Source organism: Phyllopteryx taeniolatus, chromosome 4 (genome assembly GCF_024500385.1).
Source record: "Phyllopteryx taeniolatus isolate TA_2022b chromosome 4, UOR_Ptae_1.2, whole genome shotgun sequence".
In the NCBI taxonomy this organism is placed as follows: domain Eukaryota; kingdom Metazoa; phylum Chordata; class Actinopteri; order Syngnathiformes; family Syngnathidae; genus Phyllopteryx; species Phyllopteryx taeniolatus.
In genome coordinates, this window is record NC_084505.1 from 9,003,544 (window position 1) to 9,022,018 (window position 18,475).

The 18,475-nt window shown below is 41.6% G+C and overlaps 1 protein-coding gene across 1 annotated transcript; it reads right to left on the minus strand.

Annotated features, from left to right (window-relative positions):
* Positions 1-1,613: 1,613 nt before the first annotated feature.
* srp68 (signal recognition particle 68) lies at positions 1,614-17,454 on the minus strand. Its single transcript, XM_061772350.1, has 16 exons — positions 17,294-17,454; positions 16,818-16,884; positions 16,603-16,716; positions 15,821-16,016; positions 15,227-15,309; positions 15,007-15,116; positions 13,413-13,492; positions 13,192-13,332; positions 8,412-8,510; positions 8,241-8,305; positions 6,244-6,397; positions 6,062-6,156; positions 5,862-5,991; positions 5,674-5,749; positions 5,549-5,601; positions 1,614-4,093 (listed from the first exon to the last, which is right to left on the minus strand). Exons 1-16 carry the CDS (start codon positions 17,379-17,381, stop codon positions 3,866-3,868), a joined length of 1,779 nt encoding a protein of 592 aa, XP_061628334.1. The 5' UTR covers positions 17,382-17,454; the 3' UTR covers positions 1,614-3,865.
* Between the last annotated feature and the right edge of the window lie 1,021 nt (positions 17,455-18,475).

The following is an 18,475-nucleotide window of genomic DNA, read 5'->3' on the forward strand; positions in this document are numbered from 1 at the left end:
TTTGTCAAGTTTAGTTTGAAAATGAAAAAAAAATAGGTTAATGAAAGTTTGTCACTATTGTTTTTATTGAAAATTGTAAATCAATTTGAACATTAAAAGATATCAGGCAATATTTTTTTCACTTAAAAAAACTGCTGTCACCGATATACAGTGGCTAAAAAAAGAAAAGAAAAAGTGCACACCCCTGTTCAAATGCCAGTTTTTTTTTTTTATATATAGAGACAAAGAGGGGCAGTAAAAAATAAACTTGACATGTGGCTGAAAAAGTGTGCCTCCCCTCTTAAAACTGGGAATGTGGCTGTGATCAGATTGAATTAATCACATTAAAACTCATGTTAATTGAGAGTCATCACCCACCTGCCACAATTTGAAGTGCCTTGGAAGCCAGATAAGCCAAAATGAAGATCAGATGTTCAATTAGGCTTTTACTGACTTTTTTTTTTTTTTGCTTTCTCGCAGAAGCTTGAAAGTGATGTGCTCCTAGTACTGGTAATTTGGAACTGTTCATACTTTAATTCCCTCCACCTTTTCTCAGGCCCGAGTTCCAGCTGAAGAAAAAGCATGACGCTGCCACCGGCATGCTTCACTGTAGGTATGGTGATCTTTTGGTGATGAGCAGTCTATTTGTTTGTTGCTGGGCTTGGAATGTTTTTCTTTGAAAGAGAAGGCTTCCCGTCTTGCCACCCTAGCTCATAGCCCAAACATATGAGGAAGATGGGAGATTGTTGCGACATGTACTAAACAGCTAGGACTTCTGCACCTCCTTCAAAAGTTATTGTTGGCCTCCTCGCAGCATCCCTAATCAGTTTTTATAAATTTTGGAGGAATGTCCAGTGTAGGTATTGTCATGGTTGTGTCATATTTTCTCCATTTGATGACTGTCCTCACTGTGTTGCATAGTATTTTACAGCATATTGAATTGTTTTAGCATGTTTCATAAACACAAGGTGAAGTGTGTGTGTGTGTGTCCCCAGCCCCCCCCCCCCCCCTCCCCCTCCTCCATTTTTGTGTATGTGGTCCACAGTGGAAAAGAAAATTGGCAACCCTATAAATACTGGAAAGGTGTGGTTGCCTCTCCAAGACAAACACAATGTCAGCAGGTCAAATAGAAATAGGATGTGGTAGAGTTGAATGATTAAAGGCCTATGAAAGAATGACGGGAAAACTCGAGGAACCCGAGCAATGCGGTCTCATTCAGCACAACACACAATAATCCTTATCTCGACTTCATCTGGCACATCATCGCTCCATCCGGGCAGGGCACATTTCTGCGTGGCGCTGGAATGTGCATGTGAGGCAGGTGAGAGATGGAAGCTTGATATGCTTCCAAAAAGAAGCGCTGGTTCATCCACTATGTTAAAAATGCAAGAAAGCACGCAGTTTGCGGGTGAGCAACAAACACGCCTCTGAGGTTAATGCGAACCATGATAATGTACACAACAAACCTACACACATCCACGCCCAACTGAGGCCTCCCACACACTACGCAAACCAACACACACACCACACTGCTACAACACTTGTCCATAAACTTTCAAAATGCACTCTTTACAGTCACCTTCTAGTCCAAGGAATGCAATGCTCCTGAATCCGAATGAACTAAGGAGAAATAGTTGGTGCAAATATATTTTTAATGATGTCTTCAGATCATCCAGTTCACTTATTTCGCTTCCCAACAACTAATCATTTGGACAAATCACTTTCTATAATAATGAGGGGGGGGCAGAAAAATACAGGGGGTCCTCAGGTTACAGGTGCAACATGACATTTCAAGGTTACAAAGGTCACATTGAACTAGTTTGCACAGTGACGTAAGAATACGTCGTCAAGCAGCACAAGAAGGCACCCTCAGTTAAGCCGTATACATAGATTTTATTTGACTGTTTTAAATCTATTGCCACAGTCTTTTTCATACAAATACTGTACTGTATTTACTGTAACTATGACTACGATATGACTTGCCTGGTTACGTCACCGCCGTAGAACAGGAGGAACCCCGTCAAAGCGGGGACTCCCCTGTATTGTAAATGTAACGGATCAGTTACATCAGTTACAGTACGGTGTAAAAGTCTTGGGGATCATTACATTTGTTGTTTGCTATACTAACTACGTATGCATAACTAGAATTCATAGAGCTCCATCAGTAGAGCCCAGACTGCTGGAAAAAAAATAATTCCCGATGGAGTGTCACAATTGAGTGTGTTTGTCCATCTGCTTGTTAGTTTGACTTTTTAACTATACATGTCCTACTATTTACTATGTCAGAATGATTGCTGCGAAAAGGGTCAATGACAACAAAGCTAGTGCCTGCCCAAGACCTTTGCATATGACACTATTTCCACAGATAGTGAAGATATTTGTGATGGTGTTGACGTTTTTAAGACTCCATCCAACATGGTCATCAGGCAGCAGACTCGTGTTTAAAAATAAAAAATAAAATAAAAAAGTGAGTACACCTGTCATTTTTTTTTCTTTTCATGGGACAACACTGAAGAAATGATACTTTGCTACAGTTTTAAGTACACGGTGCTCAGCTTGTATAATTGTAGCACTTACTTTCGCTTCAAAATAACAACATACAGCCATTAATGTCTAAACTGCTGGCAACAAAAGGGAGTACACCCCCAAATGAAACTGTCCAAACTGGTCCCAATTAGCCATTTTACCTCCCAGGTGTTGTGTGTTAGTCTCAGGTGTGAATAGGAAGCAGGTGTTATATATGGTATAATAATCACTCTCATACTGATCAGTGGAAGTTCAAAATGGCACCTGATGAAAGAGAACTCTCTGAGGATCGGGGGAAAAAAAAAAAAAAAATGGAGCGCTACATAAAGATGGCTGAACCTGTACAAAGACTGCCAATACCCTGCAACTCGGCTGCAGCACGTTCACCAAGACAATAGCTGTTTAACAAAACATTGGTACAATTTCACTTACGGGTGTATTCACTTTTGTTGCCAGTGGTTTAGACAATGGTTGCGAGTTATTTTGAGGGGACAGTAAATTTGACATGGCTATTCAAGCTGTACACCAACTACTTTGCATTGTAGCGGTGTCATTTCGTCAGCAATGTCCCATGAAAACACAAATTGTGATGGGTGTACTCACTTTTGCGAGATACTGTAAAAAGTGAGCCAGTTGGACACATTGAAACAGTTAGACCTTCATCTCTATGTCCCATAGGAAGTCACCTGTAAGACACCGGAAGCTTGGTGAATCGTTGGTCTAACCACTTGACTATCCAGCGGCTGGCTTTATTTTCCTTTTAAAAATGGTAAGCATGGCCGTCAACAAGGATGAACTTCGCCTCAGTTTTCTCCCCTATAAGCTTGCCTAAATTCAGAGGAGGCTCCACCACTGCACTTGACTTGAGCACCATCTATGTATCAAGAAGCAACTGCTTCCTTGTGCTTTTTCAACGGTGCGATGATCGGCTAAAACAGTTGGCTGTTATGTAAACTGCAGTGATTACCAAAAAAAATTTTAAACTCAGGGCAAAGCTGGAGAAAAGAAAAGGGACAAGGCAAACAAAACAAATGACGTGTTTGAGGTGACCCGGTTACAGTTGTTTCACAAAATGTACTATGTCAAAGTGGCCTTCGGGAGAAAAAAAAAAAGAACAAAAAAAAAGAAATCTAAGGCTCTGGGGACAACAACAACTTGGCTGTAAATATTAAGACATGGTTAACCGGTTTAACCATGACAAGTCATTACAAAGATGGCAGGTGGATTTCATGATATTCCTCTCTAAAACTCATCTGCTTGTTTCATACGGAGGCACTGAAAGTAGCCATTTAAAGAAAGATGATTCTAACTAGTGACACCGGGGACATTTATTCCTCCTCTTCCTTGTCTTCCTTATGGTTTAGCTGCCAAATCCAAAGATGCCCTTGATGTAGCCGGTCAGGCCGCCCTTGACCTTCTGCTCCACCTTGCCGTCCAGGGGCGGGAAGGCCACGTGGTTGAGAGCCAGGTCAAAGAAGAGAGGCTTGCACGGGATCGGCTGGAAGTCCGGCGGGAAGTGTACGAGGTTAGGATGCTTCCCCACCAGGGACTGGTCGAGGCGGAAAGTCTCCAAGCGGTCGCACAGAGGCTGGAGATTGACGAGGACACCATTACCGTGATGACAGTCGACTCATTAGCGGAGAATGCTTCTTACCAAATGTCCACACAAATTCGCAGACTTTTTAAAACCCATAAGATTCTACATGAGCATTTTTTCTCTCCATAGATGGTTAAAGACTAATTAAAAACTCAGCGTTCAGATAAGACAGCTTTAAACCCCCTTTAACTTATGCGTTGTTGTCTCGTCTTTTAATTCCGTACTACTCAAACTGTTTATTTACATTTTTTTTTTTTTCATTTTAAAATAAACCAATTGGTTAAAATGTATTTAATCGACCAATTTTAGGGGAAAAAAATGCTAAATTAACACAACAAATACAACATGACTTAGTCATGCAAATGCTCGGAGGGCTGTATTAAAGAACAGAGCAGGCCAGAATTTTCCCACCCAACAACACACGTACATGTTTTAAGGCAACAAAAAGAGAACCAGGTTGTGCCAAAGAATTAGGGCTCTATTTTACTGACTCGCAAAAATCCGGTGCGGCATGTGGCGTATATGTGCAAGGGGGAATTTAGACCAGTTTGTTGTAATCTCGCAGACGGCATATTTAACAAAAGGGGCTGTCTGCGCCAGTGGACGTAAACACACCCAACTTTATTCGGCGCCAATCAAAGCGGTTTAAATTCATTAATTCTCTTTTAAGATGCAATGAGGGTCACGCATGGGTACAGGCGACATGATTCAAGTATGAGCTGGGTGATAACCGCGGGTGACTTAAACATGTCCCACTTCATGAATCTATCCCGATCGTGCATGTGCCACTCTCCCACATAGGAGCGTACTGGCCAGTGGGGTGATTGAGAGAAATAAAAACGGGCTAAAAATGAGCAAAATAATGATGATGTGTTCAATTAACTGCTTTGTGCAATGATTCAGAGGGTCCGCTGTTCACATATTTATGGATTAAATATGCCAGTCCAGCCCACATATCCGCGGAGCTCGTGTATCGTATGCCCCACTGTACGAGGAGATGGGCTAGACCTGGTTTTGGTACTTTGGTGGACCGGTGTACGACCAGCGGATTAAAAATGGGATGTCTGCGCTGGTGTGGGCGTCAACGCAGTATTTAGTCGTGTTCAGTCGAAACAGGTTATTGCATACCCTTTTAAAGCAGCGCAGTGCGTGACTGGAGCATTGAACGCAAGAGGTATATATACCCTTATTAAACAGACAATGAGCTGGTGTTAAATCGCTGGTGACTTAAATGTGTCTGCAGACCTCATTGATTTGCTGTATATCCCCTCAAATGATCGTTCATTTCGTTGATCCATGTACAGATACAGTACGAATCTATAAACATGCGCACTAATGCCGTTTTTTTGTTGCATTTTCAGGCTCCTGATTGGGTGAATAGCGCTAGACAGTAAGCCAAAATGTTTTAAAAATATATATATATTTTTTTAAATTGTTCCCACTTACCGTGTTGTCTTTGACGGGCTGTGGTGCAGGAACGTCAACGACCTCGCCAGTGTCTGAAACAAACACAGCATATTGTCTGTCTGCTCCTTCAGGCAAAAAATGTGCGCAGCTTTAAAAGGCCTCACCTAAAATGGCGGCCGCTTGAAGAGAGTATTTTTCTGCATTGACTTTAGCAATGAGCTCCTGAACATTAGGGAGATCCTGTCAACATCACAAACAATGTCACCAATACAATACAAAGGCTCCAGAACAGCTTATAACAGGATGCATATAAGTTCAACACTTGAACGTTAACGTCACTGTTGCTCCCAACCTTCAAGCTGTTGTTCATGCTCTTGGCCTTAGACTGCACCTCCTTGGCATACTTGAGCACCCTCTCATAGAGCACCAGCGCCTCGCTCCACTTCTTCACCAGAACATAAGACTGGGCAATGTAAAAGCACCTATAAGGGTAACAAACATTGTAAATATCAAAAGGTATGTGACGGATTCGTCACATGTACAGTGGCTAACCTGTAGGCTTTGTAGGCCAGTGTCTTGAGGGAAACCTCTTTCTGGAAGGTGTGGTCATCCTCTAGGCCCTGCAGTGAGGAGAGTTCGGCCAGACTCTGGGGGGACCATAGAGAGGTGTTACAGGTGCCATGTTTGGAGGACAGACACAGTGATTATGTTATGTTGTATGTCCAGACACTTGCCTGCAGGATGATGTCATAGAGGCGGATGAGGTCCTGTGGACGAGCCCCCCTCTTATTCTCATCCCTCTCAGGCACCTTCAGCTTGGCCTGCAGCGTGTGCGCCATGCTCTCATTCCTCTTCACCAGTGTGCACAGCTTGATGTAGCTCAGGTAGCTGGCAGAGGACACCACTAGCTTAAACAAACATTTGACTGTGCTACACATCTCTGCTAATGATCCTTACTTTAGTATCAATACATGTGTCATCACCAGATTAACAAAATCATTAAATCATACTGTATACCTGCAGATCAGACTTGACTTGATGCCTCAAAAGAACATTTGCACTGAACAATTGAACTGTGTTGTTTTGGGACAGTGGAAAATGTAAGTCCTACGCTATTATCAAACAGAAAACACTTAATGCCCGGATCAGACTACAAGACAAATTTGCTCTTTCACGATTGCACTGTCCAATAAAATCTTCTATTCCGATACCACCAAATTAAATTACAATAAAGTAATTTCATTACCGTAAGTTAGCACCCATTATTTCTGTCATGTTGTAATGTTGGTTTGACCTGACTGATTAGAATAGATGAACTGACTAGAGTAGTGATTTCCAACCTTTGTGGAGCCAAGGCACATATTTTACAATTGAAAAATGTCACGGCACAATAAGTGGATCCATTAATTACTGTATTTACTTCCTGCCATCTAATAGAAGACCATTCATTTGTTCTGTCTGTCACTATGCCTCACTGGCACAAATAGATGAACAAAGATACATGATTTATTGTAAATCTAATTTTTTGAGCAATGAAGTACACAAGTATATACAGTAAATGAAGAAGTCATTGACAGATTTAGACATTGCTCCATGTTGTGATAGTTTTTTTAAACTCGCTGATCGGCCCCAAAAATCCTGATCGTGTCAAGCCTATTGTGGAGTATTGGACGGCGCCACCGGCAAGAGTGTCCGCCGGCGTTCCATGAGCCCACTAGCGGCTAATGACACAGCCGTCCAACTCTGTCGGCTCACTGTGTGAGCTGCACGCCGGCTCACCACAACAATGACCATTTCTTGAGTCCGGAAAAACTACCGTTGTCCATTTTGTTTATCGAACAATAAGTCGATATAGTAATTATCGTGAGAGGCCTAACTACTACAGAGTCCTACAGTGGCAACATAACCCGAATTTGTACGCAAGTCAGAACATGCAATAACACTATGTCACTAACCTATCATGCTAAGTAGCAGTAAAGTCATAACCGAACATAATTGTATGAAAAACAATTGCAGACCATTCATGTAAAAGAACCAAATGAATAACTTATGATTTTAACTTAGCTTCTTGCGCCAAGTGATGAACTATTCTTACACTCCTGCACAAACTAGTTTATAGCCTTGAAATATGGCATGTTGGGCCCTTCATAAACCAAGGATCACCTGTATTGCACTTACTACTACATTTTCATTGTAAATGGTTGAAAAATACCCAACACCCAATTTTCTTTGAGGGATTGGCTCCAGTATTTACAGTACTGTTTGCTAGTGTGGTGTGGAGCAAGACACATTGATGTCTGTTCAATGGTGGCCAAATCATTTTTTACTTCTGTGTTGAAATGGAATGTAAGAGTGGAATGTGAAGAAAACAACAAGTGTTACTTAAAAACAAACAGATTATAACAGAGGATTAAAACCCTGTTGTGTACAACCAGAAAATAACACCACACTGCACAGAATGTGTCTCATTTATCTTCCTTGTTTAATTCATTAGCAATTTGCATTCCATATCACTGCTATGTTGTCACACTATGTATGTAGCTATCGGCATTCCACCATGTTAGAAACTGTACTGTGAAAAAACTAATTTAAGAAACTCCCTTCGTGGAATAAACTATATCGAGACGACGACTCGATGGATTGCACAAAAGGAAGAAGGTAGAACTGAATATAACAACACTGAAACAGTGGCTATGTAAAAGGTAGATCACAGAATGAAGACAAAAACTACCTGTGCAGGAACTGCATGTTGGAAACTTTCCCATTCTCACCATCAGAGTTCCTTTCTCGCTGCTTCTACAACCACAAGCAATAATTAAACATGAAACGTCAATTAAAGATAGGCTTTTTAGTCATAGAAACACCTTCCACTTGGGCTTAAAAAAAATAATAATAATCATACTGCCTCAGTCTTGAGCTCCTCTCGCACCGCTTGGATTGTGTCGCGGCACTCGGCCAGCAGGGTCTCATACAGATGCTCTTTGGTGTCCTCCTTGGCTGCCTTCTCAAGACAGGCAACAAGGAGATTGGATTACAAGCAACCAAGAATCCAGTGCCATAAAAACATGAGAAGACTTTATTAGAACCAATGTTTTCTTTGCCCGGTGTGTATTTTCACAGTGAGGTGACAGAGTACATGCATCTGTTCCCGTATGTGGACGACGCCACAAAATACTTGCTGGAGAGGATTACACAAAAGAAAGAGGCTCTAAGCAGAAATCAGTGGTTTTTTTTCTAAATATGTTTGAAGTGCTGAAAACATATGCAAAAACATATGAGTTGATGAGATACAGCTTAAACACCGTTCACCCTTTGAATTTTCCTGATTTTGTGGGCGGGGCTGGGGCGTATACTTTCTAGAGAGAGTCCCCTCCCGCACTATAAACTAGTTTGTAATTTCATTTCTCTATGCTGCTCAGTTGCGAGTTGGCTGTGCTTATTTTACGTTCATTCAGTCATTCATTTCCCGTACCGCTTCTCCTCACCAGGGTTGCGGGCGAGTTGGAGCCTATCCCAGCTATCTTCGTGCGAGAGGCGGGGTACACCCTGAACTAGTTGCCAGCCAATCGCATGGCACATATAAACAGAGAACCATTCACATTCAGACGTACCGGCAATTTAGAATTTTCAATTAACCTATTATGCATGTTTTTGGGATGTGGGAGGAAAACGGAGCACTCTGAGAAAACCTACGCAGGCACAGGGAGAACATGCAAACTCCACACAGGCGAGGCCGGATTTGAAGCTGGGTTATCAGAACTTTGAGGCAGATGTGCTAACCAGTAGTCAATCGTGCCGCTCTTAGACATTACAAAACCAATTTACCACTCCAGCGTGCTGTTAGCAAGCTAACGATGGCTACACCCCAAAAATGCATCTTCGCCGATGCCTCAACTTACAGAACAGCTCTGTGACAGTTGTTTAAACTCCCCAAAAAATTAGGAAATAAAAAAAAAAGCGATGGATTGACTTTTGGAAGACACGAAGATGGCGAGCTGGACAACAAACTGCTCTGTGGTGTGTCAAATTTAAATGCCATTTTTTGGGCCCGTTTAGTGCTACTTTAAACAAAGATGCGTCTTTGCGATTTTCCCAATTCTAGGAGCATCTTGTTTTTATCTATTCTTAGCTTCTCTTTAACTCACCAAAATCATGTTTTTTGCTCTGTGATTGGCTGGGGACCTGTTCAGGGTGTAGCCCACCTCTCGTCTAGGGTTAGCTGATATAGGCACCAGCACGCCCGTGACCCAAGTGAGGATAAGCAGTACGGAAAATGGATAGATGGATGGCTGTTTATTATTCATAAAAGTTTTTAAAAGCTCCATCTTGAAGTATTAACTGTTCACATATTTTAATCAAATCCCCACACATTGAAGCATTTGGAAAAGTAGTCAGATCTACTCTGCTGAATCGCGCACCATGATCATGGCAAAAATGCGAGAGTGTCTACCATGCAGCCGTGCAAGTTGAAAAAAGGTTGCTGCACATGAGCTTGCAAATGAATCCATGATAATTAGTTTTCTCTCATATTTGAATGTGTAATACCAGCTTGTCCAGTTTATAAACCAGTGCTTGTGTGAAAAAAAGTGCAGCTTTTGTATTTTGTCGGTGTGCGTTAGAAGAAAATTTGAGTGTTTATATTTTGCCTTACTGTTTGTCTAACCCTAAATTGGTCATGCATTGATATTCTTTAACATTTGGTCCACCTCTGATAACATTTTTGAAGATTCTGCCCTTAAAAAGCAGAATGAATCAAGACAAATGCCTTCACGAGTGCAGGAATGTGGGAGGCAAATGTTCAGCTGCAACGATGGTGCGTGTTTTGCTCAACACCTGAATTTGACACTTGAAACACTTGCATTCACTTTCGGCAAGATTAAAGTCACAAACTCATGAAAGTCAATCACACAACCACACCAAGGCTAAATTCTTTAGCTCAAGTAGTTCAAATGCGAGACATGAAGCAAGAATGTAGGGTTGGTGATGAAGGACGAGGAAGAGGTATGTAGCCCAGCAGACGACTGATGCATTCCTGCACTCAACTTGCATAAACTATACTGTTGTAGAGTACTAGTCTTTGATACTATTGTTCTACACCATATAAACATGTACATAGCCTGGTACTACTCATCCATGCAACAAAACAAAAAGACGCCATTTATTACATTATTGAAAGCAGTAAAGGTCAGCAAATAAACTGTCAATATACTTCAGTTTGATGTGTTTTTAAGACGACATTTAGTTTTGGAAGCAGTAAAGTGAATGACAGTCTTTGCAAACATAACTGTGATGAAGCAGATGAGAGGTACACCTCCCCGGTGACGATGGTATTTAGTACCAACACCCTGGCAACGCCCAGCACAACCGGCTTGGCCTGTTTTACATTCTCTGTGGTTCAGCAGGAGGGCTGCATGCATACTGCAGACGGACGAGGGGAGCGAGGGTGTGATGGGAGTGCCCACAAGAAGTGTTTGCGACAACACCCAAAGGAATGACTGGAGGTGTCTCTGATTGGCCAACGGCGACAGGAAAGATGACCATGACACCCTTTGAACATTCAGGAAACTACAGCCATACACTTTCACACAGAGAATTATGCAAAGACAGGAAAGTGTAGCACACTACAGCGGAACTTTACTAGCATACTTTCACCCAGTAACTTATCAAGTATATAAAGAAGTTAACTATTTAAAAAAAAAAAAAAAAAAAACGCTAAGTTAAACTACTTTCTCTTTGAAGACACCTGACAGACACGTAATGGAGAGAGAACAGGAAGGTTTTTGCAGAGCAATAATGTCAACAGATGGCATTTTAACAATGGAATTGACACAGCATCTGCTTAGTACAAGGCATTTTAACGATGGAATTGACACAGCATCTGCTTAGTACAATTCATTTGCGTATATGATTTATTTTGTAGCGGCACGGTGGACGACTGGTTAGAGCGTCAGCCTCACAGTTCTGAGGACCCGGGTTCAATCCCCGGCCCCACCTGTGTGGAGTTTGCATGTTCTCCCCGTGCCTGCGTGGGTTTTCTCCGGGCACTCCGGTTTCCTCCCACATCCCAAAAACATGCATTAATTGGAGACTCTAAATTGCCCGTAGGCATGACTGTGAGTGCGAATGGTTGTTTGTTATCTGTGCCCTGCGATTGGCTGGCAACCAGTTCAGGGTGTACCCCGCCTCCTGCCCGATGACAGCTGGGATAGGCTCCAGCACGCCCGCGACCCTAGTGAGGAGAAGCGGCTCAGAAAATGGATGGATGGATGGATTTATTTTGTATTCATTCTACTGCTCATCTGGTACTGAACATCCAGACGTGTCTATGTTGCAGTAAGTTCCATTGCCTGTTTTATCGTTTGCCATCCTTGGTACAGAAAGATACCCACAGAGGGGTTTCTGTGGCATCACAAAAAAGAAGCAAAAAATAAGTTTGGGATTTGAGGCAATATTGAGTCATAATTTTCTGCAGAACATTGTTTCAACTCGAAATTAGAATCATTACACAGTGTATCATGACATTGGGGTAGTTATGCCACTTGTGGGGTGTAGGGCTGTGCACGCATCGTTGCCGATTCGACTGGGCCTGAAAGAGCGATCATTGTTTCAGAATTCTGAGATTTGAATGTTAGAATATTGTCATATCCTGTGTGAGTTGGCTTATAATGGTGTTACTTTGCCTCCCTCTGCTGTCGTTTTAGTGTAATTGATTATATTCCTGTTAAATTCTAGCCTCTGTTCTGATGGGTATAATTAATCACATGGCACCTCCAGTTCATAGTGAATGGAGTTTGCTAAAAGATGTTAGCTTACATTACATGCATGTTAGCTAAATGCATACAGCCATCGTGTAACTCCAGTTTTGTCACCATTTCCTCTTGCTCTGCGTGCCTAGGAAAAGACAACACTTGAGAGTAGTATTCCGCATTTCAGTCACGTAACATGGGACAGTCTATAATGACTAACGTGAGCATAAAAAATCTTAACCTCACTTAATGTCCGAAAACTGACATCAATTCAATTTTGATTTGGACGTCATTCGTTACTGTCAGCACGAATAACAAATTGGGATTCAGAGGGCGAGTCCAAGCCCCGGTGGGGTGCCTTGATGGTACCACTGGACAGCATTTGATATTTTGGTGGCGTCTATGAGTTTCCACACAAACTGGGATTAGATATTGCTTGGTATGTGCATGCAAAAGCAACACTACTACCCCTAACCTTAAGGACATTTTGACAAATTACAGTAGCATTTTACAACAACTCAAAGAGAGCAAAAGGATAAACGTACATAAGGACTGACAATGTAGTACCACTTGTCTGAAATATCATATCGAATGAAACAATAAGGTTGCAACTTGTAAACATGTCCAATTCCCACTGAGTGACGGTTTGAAGGGTTGCCCGTCTCTACATGTGCCCTGTGACTGACTGGCGATCAGTCCACAGTATTTTTTGGACATACTTGGCAAATAAAGATGATTCTGATTCTGACAGTCTGCCTTTCGCACTAAGTCAGCTGGGAGAGGCTCCAGCTCGCCCGCAACCCCCCCTTTGTTTTTTTTTTTTTTACATCTACTTTAAGATGTTTTTAATTTTTTGGCATTTTCAAGCGCTAAAAGGCAGTTGTGAAGTGAAAGAGGCACCATGGTGACCGTGGTGATTTTGAATATAGTACCGACCTGAGCAATGGCGGCCTCGTTGTCCGCTAGACCCAACAGGAAGATGCGGGCCTTGTCGAGCTTGACGGGCAGACTCCTGCCACGCCACTCCACCTCGCTCATGGTGGCTACCTGCTTGGTTCTTGCCTGAGTAATCAGGGTCTGGGGAAGGAAGAACAATGACAGTTGGTCCATTTGGAAGCAGTGATTCTTTTGTTTGTGAGCAACATCAATGTTCTCACCTCTAGTTTCTCAGCCATCATGCCTCCACCTCCTCCGGTCAGTCTCATCTGCATTAAGTCATTGATGGCATTCTGGTCACCTGCCGGATGGCAAAACCATGAGGGGAAAGACTGATTACTATTTAAAAATATAATCTGTTAGTAATAGTCACTATTGTCTACCACTTTTAACCAGAGCTGCCAAACTACAGAAATACACTTCCAGAACAATTTGTCCAAATTTGTCTGAATTTCCATGTTTTCAACATTTTGTCAAGAACATTACCGCGGGACAGTTATTGGACTATATTTTGTAACAGGATAAAAAATAATTCTGCATACTGTTCTATTGCACAACATACTCATTACTCTATAATCATAGTCGTTAATAAATTATGGCTTCAATATTTATTAAATATATTGATTGCATCAACCTTGTAATGGTAGTTGCAGTCTGAATTAAAGCAAAGGAGATTTTGACATGTCATCGTCAAAAATATCTGTCTCTTTGGATTAATTCGCCTTTACCAATTCTGTTTTCAACCTTGGTTTAAAAATAAAATAAGCAAGTGTATTAAACCGGATGAATCAGATCTCAAAAGTCAATTCAAACTCAGCACTCTATTTTGTAAGCAAACAAATAACATTGCTGACAAATTGAATTGGAATGTTTATGCATGGACAATGGTTTTGTGAATGTACTTGTATAGATGTCTTCTCTTGCATGCTATTTATAATATATATTTATATTTCCGATATCCACTATTGCCACTGAAATGTTGGAAATTTCCCCATTGTGGGACTAATAAAGGTTATCCTATCTTATATTATAAATATAAGATATATAATATATATCCCTAGACTCGTATAGTTGCCTTGTTTGTTTGTTTGTTTTTGTTAAATGGTAAAATGGTAAATGGACTGCACTTATATAGCAATTTATCGACACCATCACAGTGCCCAAAGCGCTTTACAAAGCTTCACATTCACACACACATTCATACACCAATGAACCGCTGCTCCCATGCAAGGAGCTGCCAGGCCCACTGGGAGCAAATTAGGCTTAAGTGTCTTGCCCAAGGGATTCGAACTGGTTTAATCTTCAAACTTGGTTTACTCTCTGCCATAATGCGGTTCTAGCCAGACCTATGTGACAAGTGAACTGTATAACCCAATCACTTATTTTGGTGTTGTGCGACTTCATGACACGGTAGCTTAGCAATTAGCATCATGCTTTTCCGTCGTTTCCTTTTCCCTTCGTGAAAACAAACGATGTGTGTAAGACGCATGATAAGAAGTGTAGTATATTCACTGCCATGGAGGCGATAATTAGTGACTAACAATGCGTTGACGGGGTAGGGGGCATAATAAAATAGCATGCACCAAGCAGCTTTTTCCTTCTTTTTTTTTTTAAAACAATATAGTGTTTATTTAATCAGACTCAATGAAATTTTTGTCACAGTGGCCGGTCACAGCGCCATACTTTCCAGTAATGTCAGACGATGGATTCCCCCCCATATGCAGAACAATCAGTGTTGCGGCCGTAACAAGTCAACGTTCAGTCATTTCCGTAACAAAATACGGACGTTCCCTAACATTTGGCACCTCAGCTTACCTATATTGTAAGCACAGTATCGGATGTTAGGCGATATCTCGTCTACACGCTGGCGATAGAGCGCTTCCAGCTCCTCAGTGAATGCACTCGCCAGTTTCTCATAGATAGTCCTTTAAAAAAAAAAAAAAAAGGAATTATTATTGTATTCTTTCAGTATCATTAAATTACCACATAGAACAACTGACCGTCAACAGAACAAATAAAGTGATAAAGAACCCACTTGCACTTATTGAAGGCCTCCATAGCACATTTCCACTGCTGCAGTTCAAACTCTACCATGCCAGTCAGGTATGATGTGTAGGCCTGCAGCAGAAACAACAAGCAGATCCACAGAGCACAATTATTTGATTCAAAAACACGACGCAAAGAATCTTTGAACGGTATATGGAAGAGGAGAAGTTGTTTTAGGAGCGTTTTAGGAGTATTTTACACACACACACACACACACACTCCCCTCCAAAAGCAAGGTAAATTCCTTTGTTTTTATTGTATACTGGAGACTTTTGGGTATCAGATCAAAAGATTAATATGAGACAAAAGTTCAGAATTCAAGCTTTTATGTCATGGTATTTACATCTAGATGTGTTAAACAACTTGGGACGGAGCACATTTTTTTTAAGCCACCCACTTTTCAAGTGAGCAAACGTATTGGAACAGACATGATTAAATTAACTTAAAGTGAATAACATTTAATATTTAGCAGCATAACCCTTACTTGCAATAACTGCATCAAACCTGTGATCTATTGACTCCACCGGACTGTTGCATTCTCCATTTGAAATACACAGTGCTATCAGTAAAGGCTTGAGAGTACCTGCGCTTCCAATTTTGTCTTGGCATCAACCCTGGGGCTCTCGCACAGCTTTTCCAGCTTCTCACTGTGCTTGGCAGCTTTGCGGAGCCGGGCCAGCAGATGGAAACGCTTACGCGGCTCCGTGTTGGCCTCCTGCTTTAACTGCATGGCGTAACTCCATGCACGCTCCGCTTCCATCAAAACCAGCAACAAGTACCTAAAAAGGAGGAGCAAGTTGCATTAGCCCTTGGGAAGCATTAAGCCATTACACTTATCTAAATCAGTGACTCCCAACACATTAGTATGATGTTTCATTTTCACAAAAAAGATTCATCTACCACCAACGGATCTTTGGTCATCTATGCCAGCAACGGACAATGATAAGTAGAACAATTAAATGCTCATCCACTAGATAACAGAACTAAAACTAACCTACGTATCCACCTGTTGCCATTCATACAAAATTCAGTAATAGCTTCTTGTTAACTAAACAGGCCAATATTTCAAACTGAGTAAATGAGAGATCATTATTTCAGTACATACTTTTTATTAGTGCTTGACAAATTAATCATTCAATATTAGCCGTTTTCAAATTGGCAAAAATCTGCAATTTTTTGGGCCGATTTTCACCTTTTATTTTATTATTTTTTTAACAACACACCATAAGACAAAGGTAATGACATTCCCCCCTCCAAAAAAGGCTATATATATATATTTTTATTTTTTTTATTTTTTTTAAATATTTATTTATTTATTTAATTTTTTAAATCAGACGGGCCCCACTTTTTAATGATATTCCTTACCTGCTGTCTGAAATCATCTCCACTGTTATTTTTTTTCCAACAAACTTGTGCCGGTTCCCCATCTTGAATCCAAGAGTCTTGCGTAGACGACGCAGTCTACGAGAACAGTAGCCCCTGCAGAAGATTAGGTGGAGATAGCTTGATGGCAGGAGTCACATCATCACATATATGTAATCTTCTTACAGGAATAATTCCAGAACCAGACAGCAGCTTACCTGTATCTTTGGTAGTCTCCATGTCTGAGACCATGCAGCTGCTGGGACTCCTTGATGACTTGCAAGACTGCGATTCACTGTTAAGGAACCATGTTTTTTGTTTTGTTGTTGGTTTTTTTTGTTGTTTTTTTACACACACAAGCATGAATATCTCATTATTTTAACACAGTCCACCATTATGACAGTATTTAAGCACTGACTAGTGTTTCCGTATGACACGACTGACTAAGCAAGACGAATAACACACACACCATTTCGTCTTATTTCAATTTGCCGCCCTCAGCAATTTTAAGGCAAGCTATAAAAATACGTTCAAATGTTTGCCAATTTGACAGCCTGTGTCAGTGTGACACGTAGCCAACATCGCTAGCCTCAGACACAAGAAGCTACCATGCTAACGTTAGCTTTGGAGCTTGGCAGTCTTGCTTCCAAATAAAAAATAAAAATGCAAGATATACAACGCTGTAAAAAGATACTTTCAAGTCCAATTCCTCCGCCCAGGGAATTTCCCTTATTTTCCACTGAGGACGAAACTCTCGATTCTTTTTGCTTGACTGTGGCCATTTCCAAACGCTAGCTAAGCTCAGCGCTGCCACAGGCTACAGGAAAGACACACACTTAACTGCACGTGGATGGACCAATCACGCTGCAGGGAGGAGAAAGAGTGTCTGGAAGACCTCGCGAGAGTTTCTCCACACCCATGTTGAGGATACTAGATCAATAGCTAAAAAGATGCCAGCGCGCTGTCGGAATCCGGTTATGCGGCCATGTTGGGGAGGTCGACGTTCCCATCAAAGGCAATGCATGGACGTTGTCTCAACATTTACGAGATTTACTTTTTTTTTTGTCAATGCCAAAGCGTGCGCTATAAATACAGAATATTTTCTTTTATAAAATGTCATGCATATATTCTTACCTGTGAACGGTTATCAGAGTTGTGATTGTACAGCGTTGCGTGCAACTGTATGCAACACAATTTACCGCCACTGTTTTTATCGTCCACACACATGAAAGGAGCTGATGACTTTGACCTCTCTAGCTTAGGGTCGCCATACACACGCAGCATAAAAGGGGCGTGTCGTATTTAGCTATTAAGAGTACGTTCGGAAATTCAACCTGACGCTCTCACTGCGCTCTGAGAGGGCATTGTTCAGGTACGTTCCGAAATTCACTCCAAGCGCGCTAGCTGTACTCTGGAGCTTTCGGAAACTCAGAGCGTTGTTGGAGGGTGCCGTTCGGTTATTCAGAGGGCCACACTCTGGGCGTCCCGGAACGCACTCCCGCCGCATTAAATGGGGAGCGCCCGGAGCGTCAGGCAGGACGAGATGTTTACAGGCAGAATTGACACATTCAATATGGCGGACGCGGTGACGTATCCCTCCCAATGGCCAACACGCTCGTTCATAAATTCATAGAAAGTGGAGCGCGCGCTGCCTCTCTGAACACTGCACTGTCAGAACGTACTGAGAGCGTCAGATTGAATTTCCGAACGTACCCGGTACGAAAGCTCATCCTAATGCAGTTAGTGAAGTCATAATTACAGTAAATACTGTATTTGGAAGGAAAACACTTCTAGGCCAGAATATGAAATACTAAACAGGAAGTACAGTGATGTCTGTGGGTACATTCTTACGCCACATGACAAAACCAGTTCATCG

What these genes read in the sequence shown, in the direction of transcription:
- srp68 (XM_061772350.1), bottom strand. Translation starts at nt 17,381, where the DNA reads ATGGCCACAGTCAAGCAAAAAGAATCGAGAGTTTCGTCCTCAGTGGAA. An exon ending in GAGGCCTTCAATAAGTGCAA is followed by an intron (nt 15,117 to 15,226) that starts GTGGGTTCTTTA and finishes TTTTTTTTAAAG; the next exon opens with GACTATCTATGAGAAACTGG. An exon ending in ACGAGGCCGCCATTGCTCAG is followed by an intron (nt 8,511 to 13,191) that starts GTCGGTACTATA and finishes TGTCTTGAGAAG; the next exon opens with GCAGCCAAGGAGGACACCAA.